At 37.4% G+C, this 20,616-nt stretch overlaps 3 protein-coding genes across 5 annotated transcripts; 2 read left to right on the forward strand and 1 right to left on the reverse strand.

Moving 5' to 3' along the window:
- The first annotated feature begins 189 nt into the window (after positions 1-189).
- Positions 190-4,481, forward strand: LOC126783481 (protein HSH49). 2 transcript variants are annotated; one of them, XM_050508958.1, is made up of 4 exons: positions 190-326; positions 881-1,092; positions 1,501-1,678; positions 3,973-4,481. In XM_050508958.1, exons 1-4 carry the CDS (start codon positions 293-295, stop codon positions 3,981-3,983), a joined length of 435 nt encoding a protein of 144 aa, XP_050364915.1. In that variant the 5' UTR covers positions 190-292; the 3' UTR covers positions 3,984-4,481. The 2 variants fall into 2 exon arrangements, with proteins under 2 accessions (XP_050364915.1, XP_050364914.1); XM_050508957.1 differs by lacking the exon at positions 3,973-4,481 and adding an exon at positions 1,777-2,134.
- Positions 4,482-5,595: 1,114 nt separating this feature from the next.
- On the reverse strand, positions 5,596-20,341 carry LOC126785295 (endoglucanase 9-like). 2 transcript variants are annotated; one of them, XM_050510935.1, is made up of 7 exons: positions 20,149-20,341; positions 8,564-8,645; positions 7,967-8,470; positions 6,594-6,743; positions 6,406-6,517; positions 6,162-6,325; positions 5,596-5,989 (listed from the first exon to the last, which is right to left on the reverse strand). In XM_050510935.1, the coding sequence occupies exons 1-7, from the start codon at positions 20,301-20,303 to the stop codon at positions 5,663-5,665; spliced, it is 1,494 nt and encodes a 497-aa protein (XP_050366892.1). In that variant the 5' UTR covers positions 20,304-20,341; the 3' UTR covers positions 5,596-5,662. The 2 variants fall into 2 exon arrangements, with proteins under 2 accessions (XP_050366892.1, XP_050366891.1); XM_050510934.1 differs by lacking the exons at positions 5,596-5,989; positions 6,162-6,325; positions 6,406-6,517; ... (1 more) ...; positions 7,967-8,470; positions 8,564-8,645 and adding exons at positions 17,828-18,419; positions 18,593-18,756; positions 18,940-19,051; positions 19,127-19,276; positions 19,474-19,977 and having other exon boundaries at positions 20,067-20,341.
- LOC126785297 (fatty acyl-CoA reductase 2, chloroplastic-like) lies at positions 10,428-12,619 on the forward strand. The gene is made up of 3 exons (XM_050510936.1): positions 10,428-11,933; positions 12,019-12,194; positions 12,422-12,619. The coding sequence occupies exons 1-3, from the start codon at positions 11,920-11,922 to the stop codon at positions 12,463-12,465; spliced, it is 234 nt and encodes a 77-aa protein (XP_050366893.1). The 5' UTR covers positions 10,428-11,919; the 3' UTR covers positions 12,466-12,619.
- Positions 20,342-20,616: the final 275 nt, after the last annotated feature.

Raw genomic sequence — 20,616 nt, forward strand, 5'->3', positions numbered from 1 at the left:
AGAGGTCTTTCTTGACTTTTGTTTGTGAGTGAAAATATTTATCAGCTTAAAAGAAAACATTTAAACGTGTCGAATTTATCCATATGGGTAAAAGGATGTAATCAGGTAAAGCCGACTCCAAATCTCATTCGGTGATCCCGCAAAATATAAAAAACGACGTCGCTGGAATTAAGAGAAGGACTCCTCCCTGGCTTAAATAAGGATCAGGATTCTGGATTGAAAGGCCGTTCTTGTTGGCTCTTAGATTTGCCGGTTTAGGGTTCCGTCTCCGATCTCAGCTAAACAACTCAGTATGTCGACCAACTCCAAATTCAGCGTTTATGTAGGTCAGTCACCCCCCGCTCCCCTTTTATATTTCAATTGGTTTCAGCTTCAATGCCTTTTAAATGTTCCAAAGTTGCAAACTATTCAGCTCGTTGATGAATTTAATTGCTTAATAAAACGTGGCTTGTTTGATTTCGATTGCAAGTTGACTGGAATTAACCTTCCTTCCTATTTCTCTATAGGCTTTGCTCATCTTATATGTTTAGCTTTTGAGATAATTGTGATAGATTTGTAAGGTTTTTAGCTGTGAAATTATCTTGTGTCTGGTTTTGGGTTTGATTTGAGATAAAGGTTAGTTTTTGAATCTCTCTAGTATAAAAAGATCAGATTTTGAAACCACCTCTGTGCCTACTGAGTTCTTTTGCCCCAAGTAATTTCTTGTTTCCATGCAAAAGGATTATTTTTACTATGTATGTTGGTAAAGATGGCATTACTACTTTAGTCATATATGTTTTTTGTAGTATGTTTAGATCAAGATAAAACTGCTTAGTCGTACTCGGTGTGTCATATCTAAGCTTTTCTTTCTTTTGACATTGTTACTGTGTTGATTGAACAGGTAATTTGGACGAGCGGGTGAGTGAAAGAGTTTTATATGATATTCTAATTCAGGCAGGGAGGGTAGTTGATCTGCACATTCCTCACGAAAAGGAAACCGATAGGCCTAGAGGTTATGCTTTTGCAGAATATGAAACTCTGGAGATTGCTGAATATGCTGTTAAACTTTTCTCCGGTCTTGTCACTCTCTACAATCGGACACTCAAGTTTGCGGTAATTTTGTGCCTTCCAGTAGTTCTCCGTGAATGGATTCCATTACACAATAACTCACTCACCGTCTCTCACAAACATATGTGTATTTTTGTTAAACATCTTCTCTGCCTAGATAAATTTTTGGATGGAAGTTCTGTTAACCTGCATTCTTATTTTCTCTAGCTGTTTGGCCTTTTTCTTTGTGGTCCTTTTGGATTTATGGATAGTGTGCTTGATTTTTTGTAAATAATGGTCTGAATCATTGAGTAAAATCTGATATCACCAAACCAAGCTGATGAGTTATATACTTGCCCTTTCGATGTGTTGATGTTAATATTATCTAATGGCGATCATTCTGTGATTTTTACAGTTTTTGTACCAGATGTTGGTACTGTTATATTAAGTTAACACTTGAGAATTGTTTCACAGATTTCTGGGCAAGACAAAGCTTCAAATAATGCTGCATCCACAGCAATGCCCACAACCAATATTTCTAACAAACTGAGGTCTCCCGTTGTACCTATTAGCAATGTAGAAACCTCACAGAATTCAATGGGCTTATCAACACCCTGCAGAGTTTCAGCACATGCAGAAAATTATCCCTCAGGTTATTTGTTTAATCTTTTTTTTTCCGTTTCATTTGCTTATTTTTTGTCAACTCAAATGGCGTATCATAAACTTGCTGAGACATTCTTTTTTATTCAGTGCCCACTCCTCCTGGTGTAAATAACCAATCTAATGGATTACATTTGAATGGCAACAATTTCGAATATAGTCGAAGAGTTATTGGGGCAACATTGGATACCATTAGTCGCCCTAGGTCACGCCGCAATGATATGAGTAATCCAATTTCCTACCCATCCTACTAAATAAATAAATAAATGAAGTTTATAGATATCAGACTTTCGTTATGGCTAATCGTCCTCTTAAATTATTAAACTGAGGTATCTTATGGGTAGTGGATGCTTCATTAAGCTAGTTTGGTCTGTTGGAATGGCAGTCCCAGGTGTGTATAATTGTTGCCCTTGTTGTACCTTCTATGTTTAGACTTAAAATTTAGTTGCATTGTCTTGTATGCTTCCCATTCCGAAGGCTAAACTTTGCATTCTCTGAATGCAAATTTCTCGTATGTATGCTTGTTATCTATGTTGTTATATGTTAAAGTAGTGTAATTTTATTTTCTTTGCTTTATGTTGGATATATAATGTACTTTTAGATTAAATTTGAAACTTAAAAGTTCATTATTGTGCTCTACAAAAGTATTCAACCTTTGGAAAGTTATAAATTATTCATCTGCTACCTGTTATGCAGCTTTATGTATACTCACCTTGTTCCAATATCTGATTTTGTAGTTTCTGGATCTGTCTATTCTTTAAATATGTTTTTTGGGAAAAAAATAAAGAGGGGGGGGGGGGGTCCACATATGGGACTTGACTGCTGATCGTAGCGTAAATATAGCTGACTTGGGGATTTTCTTACTCACCAGTTGGGTTAGTACCTTAGGGCTTTGTGTATAGAAACACTAGCTGAGATGAATTGTTTAGCGATTTAGTCATGGGTGACCTGGTTTGGCATATCTCTTCTTGATTTGTGAAATGCAATGATATGTCCTGCTTTGCCCTTTTTTTTTTCTTCTCCCTAGCACTTTTCAACTGATATTTGCAATCCAGATTTCAGAAGGAAAATAACAAACAAAAAGTGAATTAAGTTTTTTTTTTAACAAAGTGAATTAAGTTTACATTAAGCATTTGTTGATCAAGTAATATGGATGTGGTTTCTTTTTTGGGTCTGGATTGATGTAGTTATGATGGAGTGGTTTTGTTGGGGAAGTAATGAGAACTGTGTTTTGATCAGTAGGTGACCAAGGATTTTGTGGTCACCCATCATTGGATTTGATGCATAGATGTAACTATTTTCATCTTCAATCGTTGATATTATGTCTGAGGGTGGTTGACCACAAGATTCATGGTCACTGCTGACCAAGATTTACATCCTTGTCAATTATTAATACTGTCATTAGACATTTTGTCTAATGTTTTTAGCAATACTCATATTATTGGACCAAAATAGCTAATATGATCAGTAACGAGAGTATGTAGATACACACGAAGCCTGATTTGGTTATCTAAAACGCTTCGTCTGGTGGTGGTCCATCCTCAGTCGGCCTTAATCCAGTATACATATAATGTAAATCAGTACGGGGCTATATTGAGCTCTTCTGGAAGTTTGATCTAGCTGCTGGATTTTTAAATAATGGACTTGGCTCTATTTAAGATGACATCGTTGTCATATGCTTGCTTGTGCAGTTGCTTATCTCAGCTGCATGCATTCTAATATGCTTTATTCGAATAGACTATATAGCCTCATACGGCTGAGATCAGAATCTGTTAGAACAATTGCCATCTTGCAATTGCATGAGCTTATTGTTTAGCTCGGTACTAGCCTAATGGGTCAAGAGGTTCCGATGGTTTGATGTGGTTGAAGGTGTGACAGGCCAGTCTCACCAGCCCCGGTTTATAAGACGGTTGCATCTAGCGTAAAGAATTACATTACAAACTATTTTGCACCATTGAACATTCTTTAGTTTTTTTTTTGTTGTTGTTGGGTCACAGGCTACAAAATGGTATTGGCTGTATTGCTTGGCATGGATTAACTTTTTAAGAAGTTTGATTGTTAATGTTTAATTCTGTTTTTGGGTCCCAGGCTACAAAATGCATATTTGTTGAATGATTTGATCTTTTTGGAAAACAGTTAAACTTTTTCTTTGTGGAAGTGAAATTGACTGAAGAATTTTTATGCGTCTCATGAAGCAATGAACCAGCGTATATGTGTTTCATTTCCTCACTTGTGAACAAGAGAACCTGTAATCATCACTGAACTTTGTCAAACTTGGTGATGCAGGTTCTCCTTGATGAATCTGCATGGCACAATAATAGAAACGCTTGCAAAGTGTTCAAGTAATTTCTTGCTAGGATTTGAAAATGAAAGGTGCAAAAATGATTCTTTGGAAAAAAAGGAGTAAAAAGTTCTCTAATTTTTTCTTCGTTTTTCTTAGACTAGTGTTTGGTGGTCAGATTGATACTGGAGTGTTCAGGTTGACTGTGGAGTTGCTTTTTGGCTTCAAGCATAGAAATAGGGTGGGAATGTAGATTGTGGTGATCTGCTTGCGAGTATTTACAAGGTCGATTCAAGATCTGCATACGGATTCTATCTCATTGTCTGAGCTGCTGTTTTTGGGTTTTTTTTTTCCGGTAATTTACCAGTGCCACTAGGACGGACCTCGGCCAATTTATTAGAGTTATAAAGACTTAATTGGTCTATTACCAATTCAAACTCAAATCACTGAACTTCTCTGCATTCATAGCTCCGCCAATTTCACTGAAATCCGATTGATGATTATTCAACCGACCGATATTGATCAGGGCATCACCCCTTACATCAATCTTTCGAACTACCAGGGATATGCGGAAAACGAACCTGTCCCATAAACTGAGGACCTTCAGTGACTTCGGTTTGGGCATCCTGGATTATAATAAAGTAATTGGGACAATAGTTAATTGGAAATTAAAAACAAAAGAACATGTGTAGTTAAAAGAACGAAACTTCACCACAACCTTTAATCATAGTATGTGGTTGTGCAAGTAGCATCAGGAACGTAAACAAGATATGAATATGTATTAGGGGTTCTATTTGCACTTCCCATATTACTATTTGTACCTCCAGAGTGTTTTTTTTCTTTGATTTTTTCAATTCATTTGAAAAGACAGTTAAGAACAAGGAGAATATAAAAAATAAAAAGAGAAGATTTTTATTTACCTGTCGTCATACTGCTCTTGTCTTCGACTCTTTTCTTCTTCTCTTTTCTTCTTTCTACGACCTGTTGTCTTCTCTTCTTCTTTTGACGACCTTCAAGTTGATGGAAGATGACGACCTAAAGTAACTCAGAAGCAACAACAAGTCACAGCCCTAAAATCTTCCATCAAGTTGTTGTCATTTTTTTTAACGATAAACCCTAAAGTAACATTCAAGTTCTATGCCCTAAAATAGCATTTTATGGAAGAAACTAAAGATGCATTAGTGGAGTCAAATATCGATGGTTATATCTCAATACAAGCAAGGGCGGAATCAGGATTGAAAAGTGGGTAGGGCTAGTTTTAAGATGGTATTATTAACACATATTAACATGGTAAGAAACCCTTAAAAAAATTCATTCAATTAGTGTTCCAGAATATTTAAGACGAAAAATAATGGTATTATTATATGGTAATTGAGACCGTATAACCTATGATGTATTTGAATTTGCATAGCGAGCTAGTCAGCTAACGATTCCACAATATGAAAATTAAACAAAAGGCTCTATCTCTCGATTCATAAAGTGCTCTAATTAATTAAGAATGACTAGCTGCTTCCGAATTCTTTCGAACCAGGAACAAAGACACAAATATCAACAATTCAACATAATTGCATATTCTTTATAAGATCAATTGTATTATTGAAATCCTTTTCCAAATATTTTTGGAATCCTTGTTCGAAAAAAAAAACATACAAACAAATATCCCACCCCTTACTACTACTACTAGGTAGTAGAATATTAATTGACATTTGCAAAGTAAGCTAATGGTCCGACTATAGCACCATTTATGTATGTTGCAGGTTCCGAATGGCTATAATCAGCGCGGTTATCTGGAAACTCATCATTCTTATCTGGACCTCCAACAACAGCTCCAACTAGGAGGTTAGGATTTGGAGATGATGAATAGAAGAATGGTTGAAAACCAGCTTTACAACCTATGGTTTTTGGATGACTTGCCAATGAGGGCAATGAAGATCCTCTGTGGTGAATTTTCTTAGGAAAGCGAGGTCCATACCCTACCATATATGACATCTTCAGTGGGTTTACCCCTAATATGTAGTCCACCTGAAATTTATCAAGTCAAGCCACTTGTGATAAGTAACTACGTACGCGTACGTCCGACATGTTGTGTTGTTAAAATGATAGTCTCATACTATGTATTAAACAAAATTCTACCGTACAAAGAAAAATATTGGCAGTTTAGACTATTTCTTACATGAGTTTTAAGTATATTTACCTGTCTCTTGGCGAGATTTCTTAAAGTGCTCGGTGTGACAACGAGATTGCCACAGTTAAACTTGTGTTTTGTAGCAGACATGTACTTGGAATAGGTAGTAAGCAAGAATGTAATTGAGGCGACATACTGTAGGTTACTTTCAGGCAGCTTATACATGAGCCCTCCTACAAATTTAAGTAGCCTTAGAATTTGATAAAAATTCCCAACTTTTTAGTATTGTTGCGTGATAAGTATATATATCTACCTTTGGTATAATGTGTGCTTGAAGAGGGTGAGTTGGGTAAAATTCCGCACATAAATTGCTCAGCTTGTTGTTTATATGAGTCGAACTTCTTGTCATTGTTCAACACTGCCCTCTAAAAAGCAAACCATTGTCTTAAATCACAGATGATTATAATTGAAACTTTAAACATAAAATTTAATATATTTTACCCTCGAAAGCAGAACATAAGCACCAGCAAATTTGTTGTCCCAGCTGAAGATATCTGGTGAATCACCAACTCCCATGGATTTCAAGAAATTGAAGTAAAAGACATCGTTTGTTGCTCTAAGAAGCCATGCAGCACCCCACACTAGCTCATCCTGAAGTTATTTACCACCAGTGTTTTAAAAAACGCGCCTGAGGCGAGCCTTAAGGCGTAAAAGGCGTAGGCTAAAAGGCCTTAGCCTTAGTTATCTAGGCGCCGAGGCGCAAAAGGCGCACACCAAGGCGCAAAAGGCGTTTCAAGGCGCGTTTTGAAGCATGAAAGGCGAAAGCCTCAAAAAAAAAATTTAGTTCAAGATTTCTTTTTTGAATAGATAATTTTTTTATTTAAAAAACTATTTTTTTTACGGGAGGGGGGGTCTTTTAGGTTTTGAGATTGAGACTTTAGAAAGACCACCTCTACCAAACCTATGTTCGTGTTGGAGATGATGTTGTTAGAGGTGATGGTAGTGCTCGTCAACGGGCCGGGCCGGGTATTTTCACAAATTCTGACGGTCAAATGAAGTCCGAATTGGATGAAATTTTTACATGATCACTAAATATATATATCAATCACATCGGCTGGTGTCGATTGATCCTACGAAGTTTCTTTCATATAGTCGTTTCATAATGCAATAGTTTTATTATAAACCTAATATAAATGTTATGATACATTAGTGGATGTTTCGGCGATCAATAACTCCAGTTCGAAATATGGTCGAACAACACCAGCAGATGTGATCAATATATATATTTAGGGAACCCATCGGGCTTGCGGGTCTCAGCTGGCTTTTCGGATCCGCGGGCTAAATGATGAGGCCTAGGTGATGGTGATGATGACATTTGGATGATGATTTAAATGATGATATTCTAATTGATGATGATGACGATTTTGAAGCTTGAAGCTAGTCCAAACATTATTCTTTATTTATTTATTTCAAGACTAGTTAGTACTTTAATATATGGATTTATGTTATGCAAGTTGATTTGATTAATTACATGGTTTTGATATGTATTTGTTATGAAGGTTACAAATCATTTATCATGTTTATTTTGGTTACAAATCATGTTATATGTAAACTACATATAAGACTAATCAATGCACAAGTATAGGAATTCATACATAAGGCTTACGCCTTTTGCCTCAAGGCTTACGCCTTTTGCCTCAAGGCTTACGCCTTGATGAGGCTCTTCCGAAAACGCCTCGGCTACGCCTTAGCCTTTTAAAACATTGTTTACCACAGTAAATAATATAGATAAATCATATTAACATATATAGTATACTGACTATAACAGTACAATACAATGCAAAAGTACAAAAACCAAGCAAGACAAAACAAACCTTGTATCCTGAATATGAGCAGTAAAATGGACAAACTGCAGAACCGAGTGAATCACTGTAGGCACCTCTGTACTGAATCGCAAACTGAAATACCTTCTTGGCTGTGCTTAATAACAATTTTGAATACTTGCGATCAACCCTTCGGAAAACCATAGAAGCAGCAGCCAACGCGGCCGCCGTCTCTCCAGCAACATCCGAACCGGGATTACTAGGTGACACCCAATATACGGTTCGAGCCGTGTCCATGTCTTCAGGCCTTTCCCAACACTTGTGGTCTTTGTTAGGGTCTCCGACTCCAACGTAGAGCCTGCCGGGCGTGGTTCGAGCACACTTTAGAAGATAGTTTGCTGACCACCGGATTGCAGCTCGGGTATTCGTTAGTTGGTTCCCCATTTTCTTGCTATATTCAAGTGATCCCCATGATAGCATTGTGGTGCTGAAAGCCATTGGGAAGTTGAATTTGACATTGTCTCCACCATCATAGTATCCTCCACTTAAGTCCACCTAATAACCTTCCATGCATTTAGTCCTTAAATGACAATTTTTGTTTTAAAAACTTAAGTAAGAAACTGAAGAAATGGATATATATTTACTAACTTTTGCGAGACGGCCGTCGGAAAGTCCAGAACTGGACCTCCAGGTAATTTTCTGGTCAGCGCCGGAGGGGAGCTTGCCTGACCTCTGTCCTTGGAAGAAGAGGATGGACTTTGCAAGGGCATCTCTGTAACTTGGGTTATTTCCTGCTTGGACGAAATGGAGACTACCAATACTAGAGCCCAGCGAAATCAACACAAGGATGAGGAAGAAGAAAGACATTGCCATTTATAGCTAGAGTGAGTGAGTGACACTGTGACACTGAATATAGCACCAACTAACTGATGGGGGCGCGACGCTTCGTTAAACTCTGATGACTACGGAGTGATGAAGTGCCTTTAAATAGGAGCGGGAAAGCCCTAATATATTCTGGCTTTTTGCATTTGTAACTACTCCATATTTATTCTTATTTTCTTTGTACGTATGTCGAAAGGAAATTACAACTGGACTCCAGGATTTTCCAAGATTTTGGTTTATGCAATCACGAGCTTAAAAGGTAAAAACTACTTTACTAAGGATAACACGAAACCTATCAAAATGTTATATATAAAAAAATTTATCAACCGATCGACGACGACATTTACAAACAAAAGTATCAATTATATCATTTACATGTAATTGATCTCCTGGATGGCCGGATATGTGGTTCATGCTTGTAGTTTGAAAACTGTAAAGTAATTATAAATTAGCTCTTGTGCTTAGGAAGCAATGTGCCATGGAGAATTGGTTTTTACCAAAACTAAGTTAATTTGTGCTCTACCGACGGTTGATGACCGGTGTATCCGCAATCGACTTTTTCAGTTTTTGGAGCCATGAATGGAAATGATTTGTGATGTTCTAGAGAAATCAAGTTATGCCCTACTAATCATCTTTTAGTAACAATAGTTTTAGCCATATGTATGATTAAGACCCACGAATCAACAATATATACACCAATCATATAATAGGTGAGTCTCTATTTGGATTGATGAATGACATCATTTGAGCTTGGAATTAGCAGTATTCATCGATCATCACATTGTATAAATTGCAATTTAGCATTTAGCGTGCAGTACCTACTACTGGAGCCGGGGATGCATTATTCCCCAACTTGATAATTTTTTTCTCAAACTCACCTTGATAATTTAATCCATAATGGGTTAAACTAATGAGAAGTGGGCTCAATATCTTCAGAAAATTATTTCTTCAAATATTATGACGAATTCTGAAATCGACCACAACCGACGCTACCCCAACACGCCATAGTATCCAGTCATAGCGTTTTGGGAAATCTATGACTACGAATTCCCCCAGTCATAGCGTTTTAAATAACGTTTTTGAAAACCCTAATTTATAAGTCTATAAGCACAATGTTTCAAAAATGCTATTGGTTAATTATCCATCATTTACGAACTGCTTTTGTCTGACATGTACATATATGTGTGTGTAATAAAAAGAAGAAATAAAGAAAAGATTCTGAACAAAGCCAGGTTAATTGGGATGCAAAGAAAGATATCTCAAATAGAGTAGTTATCCATATCCTTCATCATGATCACAGGTGACAGCTAGCGGGCCAAAAACTATATCATGTTGTTCGGTTCGGAATTGCAGTTCTGACGAACAGTCAGCACACTGTAGTGAACCCTTGTGATTTGTCTTGTTTTTAAATGTGTAAGTGTTGGCGTGTCAGTAACTATGTGTCAGGTACAGCTTGCTTCTGCTTGTTGATGCGTGCTTATACTTTCTTCTTCTCAAACGACTGAGTGTAGATGCTGACTAAACTTGCAACTGAGCTCGAATAAGACATGCAACAGATGACTACTAGGATTTTTCTCCACCCCTCTGTAAGATGGCCAGTTCTTACTTAAACCTCTTAGGGCACGTTTGTTACCCCGGATTAGTTGGGATTGGACTCTATAGTCCAAGAAGTTAGTCTGAAATCCTTGATTGGGAAAACACGGGATTAGCTTTAATGAGATTAGCTAATCCGCGCGTTGGAGATTTTTCGGGACTGTGGAGAGGTGCCGAATTCGGGTGGACTGCGCAATCCTTCGCCTCCTCTTGCTTCCTCACTCACTCTCGCCTCCTTAGGTCCCGTCTCCAAAAAAGCAAGGAGAAGGAAGAAGAGCTCGGCTCGATCTGACGCCGGTCGCCGCTTTCGACTTCCGATCCCGAGACCTTCCTCCTATAACCTTGGGGGAACTCGCCGACGAGCACCGAGAGCCTTGCGCCGCGGTTAGATCTGCATTTTTTGTCGGCTCCTCTCATCAACCCCTGGATCACTCGATCTGCTCACCAGGTTCTCTCTCTATCTCTCTCTCTCTCTCTCTCTCTCCCTCTCTCTCCCCTTCTGTATCTCTATATCATCTGGACGGCAGAGCTCCGAGCTCTGGTGGACCTTCATCCTGTGCATCGTCGTCCGATTCAGTTGCTCACTACCATCGGTGACTCGTCTCCGGTTAGTTCTTAATCCCTACCTTTGATTGGAAATGTTTGATCTTGTTATGATATGGTTTCTGATTGGAAATGTTTGATTTGGTTATGATTTGGTTTCTGGTTTGGTTTCTTCTTGTTTCTGAATGTGCATACTTCATGTCAACCATGAACAGTAAAGTCTTTTGCTTTAAGATTACTTACGTTTCATACTAAGCTTGAGTGATGACGCAGTTATTCTTTAGGAGAATTAGTGAAGGAAACATTGATTTTGCTTTCAGAATTGAGTCACTGTTCTATATAGTTGCTCAAGTTCGTGATTGAGATTTGTGGGTTTCAGTATGACACTTTCTTGTATCCTGTACTGTTTCTTGGTTATACTTCTGTTTTGTTGTAGGAATATTTTGCAGCTTCCCTTTTTTGTGTACTTCTGAGTGCCCAAATTGTTGTTGTATTTGTCTCTTTGAGATTTTGTTGTTCATATTCATCCTTATTGAGCTCGGTGGAACTTTGTCACTCTTTGTGTGATAAACTAGGGAAGGTTCATCATGTTTAATGCCCCCTGTAGTCTGAACAATGTGTTTCTTTTTTGCTATTTGATATATTTTTTAGTAGGATTATGTATGTGTATCAACCAAATGAGCTGATGTGATGTTTAACATGTTTATTTTGACCAGTATTGTAAATTTAATTGATTTTTTACTTACTCATTAGTAAATTTGCTAACAAGATAGGAGTCATAGGACTAGGAGATCTGAACTAATGAACCAACATAGATCTGGAGTACATTGATCATCGATTTCTTGTTTTAACATGAAAAGAATATCATCTAATCAAGGCCAGAAAATATGGGATGGCAAGATACATATGTTTCCTGGATGATTATCATCTAATCAAGGCCAGAAAATATGGCAAGATAAATCAGCAAAGAGCCATTTCCTGGATGGATGGAAGGAAATAGGTATATCTAGTATAGTTTCCTTCACTTTGGAAATTGCTTTTCCATAAGATTTAAAATAACCACTCAATTCTCTCTGTATTTCCAGGATTAGGGATCCAATTGTTTTATACTATGGAAAAGGGCAGCTCACAGGTTTTCTAGTAGATCCTAATGGGGTTCTTGATGTGGACATCAATATCTACCAGATTACTTCATCTGTGCACATACAGTGGCACAAACTGTTTCAACCAGCTCAAGGGAATTGCAAATGCAGCACCTACAGTAAGTCCTTTCCTGCTACATAACCTACCTGCTACATTACTTGACAGTTTGATATATTATGACGATCCCATGTCAGTCTGAATTGGATTGATCATAAGCAAATCACGTAATTAGTCACTGATTCAAATTGTTAGTCTTATAATCTGTCAAACTTCTTCTAGGTAATACATGTTAGCATGAAACATGTATATGTTGATAACTTATGATGCATTTGATTCACAATGCAGGTGCTCAAAGAAATCATGTCAGAGGAGCACAAACTAGGACCTAATCACAGTCTTTATCATTCTTGTCTCCTGAAGAATCAAGCCTCATGTTTGAGAAAGCTGGCGTTACAGAGGCAGAAGTAGCTTATGAACTAGTTGGGATTCTGAGGAAGTATAGACACCGGCGAATTAAGGTTCCAAGAATTAGGAGGTTTTCCATAGAGCTCATAGAGCTGGCAATTTGGATGCTAATTGAGAATTCAACTTCCAGTGGTGGACCTGTATGTGTAAACTATTACTCTATTTTTATATTGGTGGCTTACGTGTATATAAACTTGTAGTTTACTTATGTATGAACTTGTGACTTACTTATAATCATCAAGGCCATTTTAATTGACATATTGTTGACTTGCTTACTTGTGGATATCACATATTAGGAAATGTGAAGAATGTGAGAAAGTTGTTCCATTATAAGCCAATTGTTAGAGGAAATATGCAAATCAAGAAATAAGATTGTTTATATGAACATGTTTTATTAATGAAATATTATATTATTATTGAATACTTGTTATAATCCAAAAAATATTTCAATAACAAAACTTATTTAATCTGGTGATTCGTCAGACGTGAGACTGGACTATTCTTCTAGTTTTGTTTATTAGTCCGAGACTGCACCAAACATGGGTCAAAAATTATTGTATCCTAATCCGAGTCAGCACAGTCCGGGAGTAAGCAGAGACTTAGTCCGGAATTAGACAGTCCGGGGTAACAAACGTGCCCTTAGGGAATAAGCATAGCTAAATATCAAGATTGCGGAGACGTTTGTACTAATTGTTGCTGACTAGGTAGACTTTAGGTTTTTGCTACAAACTAAGGTAATGACTCGATGAACTTGACTCTTTGCCGAGATAAGCCTGACTTGTGCTACATGCAGCGAAGGTGCATATGGTAACGGTCCTCCATTGAGAGACTTGTGCTACATGCAGCGAATGTGCATATGGTAGCAATGCTCTGTTGGAAGGCTTTGGTTTTGCTGTTGAGCAAACGTTTGGTTGAATTGTGTGTTGGCGATTTTGTGTTAAAGATTCATTTGTCTAGAGAACACAATTTTGTTCTTTCTTACGGATCAAATCATCAAAACCCCTTAGTTGATCAGGACAACAATTTTGTTCTCAACTCAATCCTATCCCCGAAATCTATTCCTAAAAGGAATGAAAATCTTCTCTGCTAATAGTTTCCCCAAATAACCGGTCCAACAGGCAAAAAGCCTTAAATAATTGCTAAAGAACACAATTGTTCTTTGATAAGATTTATTCCTTGCATGACTCTTTGACAGAATAATATCTTTAACCGTAGATATCAGTTAAATATATCAAAAAACCTCTAAATAGATTTTAATAAAATTACGTCGTAGGAATAAAGTCACATATATTAGCCTAGAACTCATATCAGCTTAAAATGTATATTTTAGCTCAAACACATGATTAAGTAATTAAGTTGCTGTTATCTTATTTCATCCTACAAAAATCCAAGCAAACCGTACTTGAAACTTGGGAACAAGCTCGGTGGATTGGATTTTTTTTCTCAAAATGAGTAATATAGTAGGGGGAAAAGGCATGATAAACTGATTAAGGAAAGAAGAAAAATTTGGCGGTGGCGTGGGATTCTAAAACAAAGCTGAAGCTAGACTCGAGTCTTCCTCTGTGCAAAATGACGTGATGCCGTGAAAACGGTGAAATTACAAGCAATTGGCAAAACCAAGGTACCAAATTTCCCCGATATTTTTGATATATCTTAGGGGTAAATATCTTATTTTTTCTCATATTTGCGATATTTTTCCGATAACATAAAATAGCTCTGATATTTCTTCGATATTTACGATATATCCGATATATCTTCGATATTTTAGAGAAATATCTGAAAATTTTCACTTAAAAAATTTAACTCAACTTGAGGATGTCTCGGACTCTCCTTGACCTAGAGTTTGTGATTAATTAATCACCTCGAGCCTCGAAGGATATAAAAAATAAGACTAGAAGAGTAGTACTTTAATCGGCTAATTTTTAATTTTTCGTAAAAGATATCGAGATGAGGAGTGAAAGTTCAAGTCTTAACTCTTAAAAGTTAAAAGTCAAGCTATATCAATTGCCTTAAAGTTTTTATTTTATCAGTTTAGGCACAGAGCATAGTGGGATGTCAAACGAATCACAAGAAGTCAACTATCAATCTGGTCATCCTATTTATGATTATGGTCAGTTTGGAGGCGTTTATGATCAATTATCGAGTTGGGTTCATTCTTACTATCACATTCTCAGAGAAACTATTGATAGTTCAAAAGAGATATATGACTATCATATTAACCATTACAATTCGTACTATATGGCTCGTATGTCTTAGGCAAAGTATTGTAGTTTTGTTGACCAATGTGCATTTTTTCAAGCACCTAGAGCCTCTTTTTGGTACTAGATAAAATTAATAATTGTATTTGTTTGTATGTAATTCAATACTAAATAAATAATTTCGGAAGATGAACGATATTTTTTTCGAATATCCCCAATATATCTCTGATATATCCGATATCTTTTATTTTTAACGATATATCCCCGATACCAATATTTTGAACCTTGGGCAAAACACGAGCCTTTGTTTTGCCAAAATCCCAAAAGAATTGTTTTGGCTCCTTGTAAAGTTGTGATGTTGGTACTGACAGACAATAAATAGAATCATGCCCAAGCCAAATTGATATGGCCTGTTAAACTATAGTAACCAATTTCCTCGAAATCATGGAGTACTGATCGACAAGCGTCCGCAGAGTCGGAGAGAGACCTAGCTAACAATTCAGTTCCAGAGTCGCTCGCTTGTAGTGGGATTACTGGGATAAACTGCCATCAAAATTAAGCACCCTGAAATGGAGGAACTCAATTTAGTAACTTTGAAATATTAAGATGTTCTTAGAATTACTATGGTTACGAAAGCATAATGCAATCCTGGTGCAAGAATGCATTAATTATCACAAAGGCCGGAGATCCTTCTGCTCTTATTTGGCAACCTACAAAAGTGTTGGGGAATGCGGAAGAATGAACTATAGAATGGAAATTAAAATAACTCACAACCACAAGCGAAAAATAAAAATGATAGAGAATACTGAGATTTAACGTGGTTCGGCAAAGTGCCTACGTCCACGGGTAGCAACAATAAAGAACCTCTACTATACGAATAAATGTTACACCGAGAGAAACACTACTTCAAGACTCACACTTGAAGGAATACACTCACACACACACTTTATTTTGTTACACACACAAAACTCTATACTTGGAGTTTTCTCTATATCTCTCACTCTTGATCACACACGAGATGATCTCTCCATTATTATTCTTCTATGTTTATTGCACCATTTCTCATGTCTTTATATAGGCAAACATCTTTGTGCAATTCATGCATTTGCATGTAACATGCATGGAATCAAAGTCAATCTTCTTCCTTGATTCATGCTCAATGTTCACATGCTCATCAATGCATTCTTATTTTTTTTGTCAAACAAATCAGCAACCTACCACCATAAGATTGTAGATTTGTTTCTTACCTTCAACAAAGACTGCTCCAAGTTTCAACATAATCAACTCCATCAATTAATGGGTCACCAAAGCAATAGGTGTGTTTGATTTACTCATGTGAACATCACATAGTTTTCTCGGATTGACCCTATCAAAAGAGTCTCATGATATCCTTTGAAATTTTGTGTGTGATAATTAATAAAGGTTTGTGACGGTGCTACTAGCTAGAGTTTGCTTCAGCTATGTTTAATTCCTTCATGCTTGCTCTATCTCTGTACTTATTTATATCCTACATGTTCGTGAGGAATGTCTCAAACTCTCAATCTATATGTACATGTTCACATACTCATCTTCTCTTAGGCTAAATGTTTATTGAGTACTGTGTTCAGTAGTTTGCTCTAATTGTGTTTCATTGTTCCAAGATTATGGACCAACTGTATAGATACTGTCTCAATTTAGCCATCTCACAAGTGCTGGGTTTTAATCATAAAATGTCTCAATACAATCGGGTATTATCTACCCACTTATAATCTCTATTTTATTTGTCAGTTCTTAAATGTGAGATATCTCATCTCCAACACGCTCTCTCATGTGCAACCTAATTTTTAGGTCTGCATGTGATAGATTAACATCCCACATACTGAGACGAAATAAACCAAGGTCAAATAACCAACGATACTCGGTGACAATCCAATCGGAAACTGTCTGATGACATGATAATGAAACCAAACTCGGGCCCATGAAAAAATGGCATCAAACTCGGGCCCACATTAGATTGGAAGCACGAATAGAGAGGGACCCGCTATGATACTATGTTAAATAGCGACAAACGTGGTATGTGGAGCAACTGTACGGATGCTATCCAACTTAGCCATTTTAGAGGTGTTGGGTTTTAATCACAAAAATGACATCGGTACAATTGGGTATTATCCACACATTTATAATCTATATTTTAATTATTACTTCTTAAATGTGGGATATGTCCTCTCCAAAACCAATTAGCAATGGATGGAGTAGTTCAAACTTTTATAAACCCACAGGCTATGTCTCATTTTTCCCATGTGAGATATATATTCTCAAAACGCTCCCGCACGTGTGGTGAATTTTCAAGTCATACACGTGGACAATATTTTAGGTGACGTGAAGTCTGTGTGGTCATTTGGGCTTCACACGTGGACGTGTGTAACATACTCTAATACTATGATAAAGTGATCTGGGGTTCACATCCAAAACCAATTGGCAATTGATGGAGTGGCCCAGACCCTTATAAACTCATAAGCTATGTCTCATTTTTCCATGTGAGATGTATATTCTTAACAAAATAACAAAGTTAAATTTATATTACTATTTTAAGAGAATGGGAGGTTGGAGGTCGTAGGGAAATGCTCTATTTTTTCTAGGATTTGTGCATTTCCTATTTTGTGATGGTGGTTGGTATGGTGGTGTGCAAGTTAATCTATCCAGAGGATCTATTTGGTTTTTTTTTGGGTTGGGACTTTGGATATCAATCTCTATATTTGTACTGATTATACCTGCATATATGTCCATTTGAAGTTGAACTATATGGAGATTATTAAGATCGGCCAAGTTCATTTCGGTGTGATTGGATTTCGATTCTGAGCGTTGTTGAAAACTTCATGTACAAAATTGCCAAATCCCTAGAATCAATTTAACAGACTGATCGAAGGATTTTATGTCAGTTAATTCATATATTCAACCATGGAAGACCTTATGTGAACTTCATATACATAGCACCCTGACATTCTTTTCCACTGATGCATCTGCAGATTAGAATATTCTTGCATTGCATACCAATGATACCATGTGATGGCACCAATAAATCATTGTTCAACTTTTCGTCAAACAAAAGCTAAGAGCTGTAATTTTAGTTTGATTCACAAACCGCTCGATGCGAGCCTGAAGTGAAAATGTGGACCTTTTTTTCCAAAGCATATTGTTTTGAAAGAAGCTAACTGGCTAATTAAGACAAACAGATACTCACCTTTTTGTGGTGTGATACATAGACTTATATATCAGAGTCATAAGGTCCCCATTTGGGGACATTCAGATAGATAGATATAGCTGTTTAGTATATATTTACAGTTGGCTGGTATTAGTGGTATAACTTGATTCTATTGAGATTTGCTCCCAGCAAAGTATGCTAATGGTCCAACTATAGCACCGTTTATGTATGTTGCAGGCTCTGAATGACTATAATCGGCACGGTCATCTGGAAACCCATCATTCTGATTTGGACCTCCAACAACAGCTCCAACTAAGATGTTAGGATTTGGATTTGAAGAATAGAAGTACTGAAATCCCGCATCACAACTTATGGATTGTGAGTGACTGGCCAATGAGGGCAATGAAGATCCTCGGTGGTGAATTCTCTTGGGATAGTACGGTCCATACCCTACCATGTAAGACATCTTCAGAGGGTTTACCCCTAATATGTAATCCACCTGAAATATCCATCAAGTCAAGCCATAGGTCATGTATGTGTGATGTTGTCTAACTATAACTCTCGCACCAGATATTAAAAGTTCAAATAAAAGATTTTGGCCGTTATAGATTCATATTGATAGTATAATATCGACATGTTTCACATCCCAGGAAGGATTCAAAGTAGATTTACCTGTCTCTTTGCAAGGCTCTTTAAAGTATTTGGAGTCACTACAAGGTTTCCACAATTAAATGTATGCTTTACTGAAGACATGTACTTGGAATAGGTAGTAAGCAAGAATGTAATTGAGGTGACATATTGGAGGTTACTTCCAGGCAGCTTGTATATGAGCCCTCCTACAATTTTAAGGAACTCATTGTTAATTGGTAATACCATATGTATATCTTAAGAATGACTTGTTCAGATTGGAAATCTGAATCTCACCGGTGGTTTTTCAGATTTTGGCAGGTCAATCCGAATTGGATTGAGTCTAGAAGTACTAATTAGTACTGGAAATTAGATAGAAACAGATAATATACCTTGTGTGTATTGTGTACTTGAAGAGGGTGAGTTGGGCAAAATGCTGCACATAAATCTCTCAGCTTGTTGTTTATATGAGTCGAAATTCTTGTCATTGTTCAGCAACGCCCTCTGAAAAGCAAACCAGAAATCAATTTTACAGATAAGATTAACTAAGTTGGACGATTGGCATGGTATGAAATTTACCCTTGAAAGCAGAACATAAGCACCGGCAAATTTGTTGTCCCAGCTGAAGATATCTGGTGAATCACCACCTCCCATGGTTTTCAAGAAATTGAAGTAAAAAGCATCATTTGTTGCTCTTAGAAGCCATGCAGCACCCCAAACCAATTCATCCTGTTGTTTAGTACCACAGTGATCAAAAGGTCAGTACCTAATTAGTAGTTACTACTTACTAGTTAGTACATAAATTGAACGTAACTTAGCGTATTGGTTATTCACTTATGATTCGGTAATGCAATTTTCAAATTGTGCAAAAGGAAATCCAACAACTTAAGTAGTATATTGTAAAGCCAAGCCAAAAGATAAAGTACCTTGTATCCAGAATATGAGCAGTAAAATGGGCAAACTGCAGAACCAAGTGAATCGCTGTAGGCACCTCTATACTGGATTGCAAATTGAAACACTTTCTTGGCTGTGCTCAACAGCAACCTCGAATATTTGGGGTCTACCTTCCTAAACACCATAGAAGCAGCGGCCAATGCAGCAGCTGTCTCTCCGGCAACATCCGAGCCTGGATTGCTAGGAGAGACCCAGTAAACAGTTCGGGGTGTGTTCATGTCTTCGGGCCTCTCCCAACACTTGTGGTCCGCGTTGGGGTCCCCGACCCCAACATAGAGCCTACCGGGCGTGGCTCTAGCACATTTTAGAAGATATGTAGCGGACCATCGGATTGCCTCCCGGGTACTTGCTAGTTGGGATCCCAGTTTCTTGCCATACTCAAGTGCTCCCCATGAAAGCATTGTGGTGGTGAAGGCCATTGGTAAGTTGAACTTGACATTGTCTCCAGCATCATAGTATCCTCCAGTTAAGTCCACCTGCATGCGAAACAGTACGTTTTAGCAACTTTTCATTTTCTATATGAACTGAAAACCCACAAGGCTATGTTATTCTCATTTAAACTAACTTGTGCTTGACGGCCATCGGAGAGGCCAGAATTAGACCTCCAAATGATTTGTTGGGCGGCGCCGGACAGGAGCTTGCCTGACCTCTGTCCCTGGAAGAAGAGAATGGACTTTGCGAGAGCATCTCTGTAGTTTGGATTGCCTGCCTGCACTAATTGGACATTACCAATACTGGAGCCAAGGGAAATCAACACAGAGATGAAGAAGAAAGACAGGGCAGTAGTACTTGACATTGCCATTGGCACTTAATCTTCTCAAAATTAAGCGCCAATGTAAGTCTAGATATCTTATGGTTATAATCGTTAAGATTCCAATGACTTTGATGGGCTGGTGAGGTCCTTTAAATAGGGGCGGGAAAGCCCCCAGTTAGCAACTTACCTTGCCGCTAATTCTGGCTTTCTTGTTCAAAGTTCAACCCTCATTTCTTTTCTACATACAGTATTTAATATTTTTCTTGGCTTTCGAAATAGATCAATTACAACTTGAAACCCCAGGTTTTCCAAATTAGTTCATCATGTGTAAGCTTCAAAGTTAGGATACTATGACAAGTCC

The sequence above is a fragment of the Argentina anserina genome, chromosome 2, assembly GCF_933775445.1.
Source record: "Argentina anserina chromosome 2, drPotAnse1.1, whole genome shotgun sequence".
In the NCBI taxonomy this organism is placed as follows: Eukaryota; Viridiplantae; Streptophyta; class Magnoliopsida; order Rosales; family Rosaceae; genus Argentina; species Argentina anserina.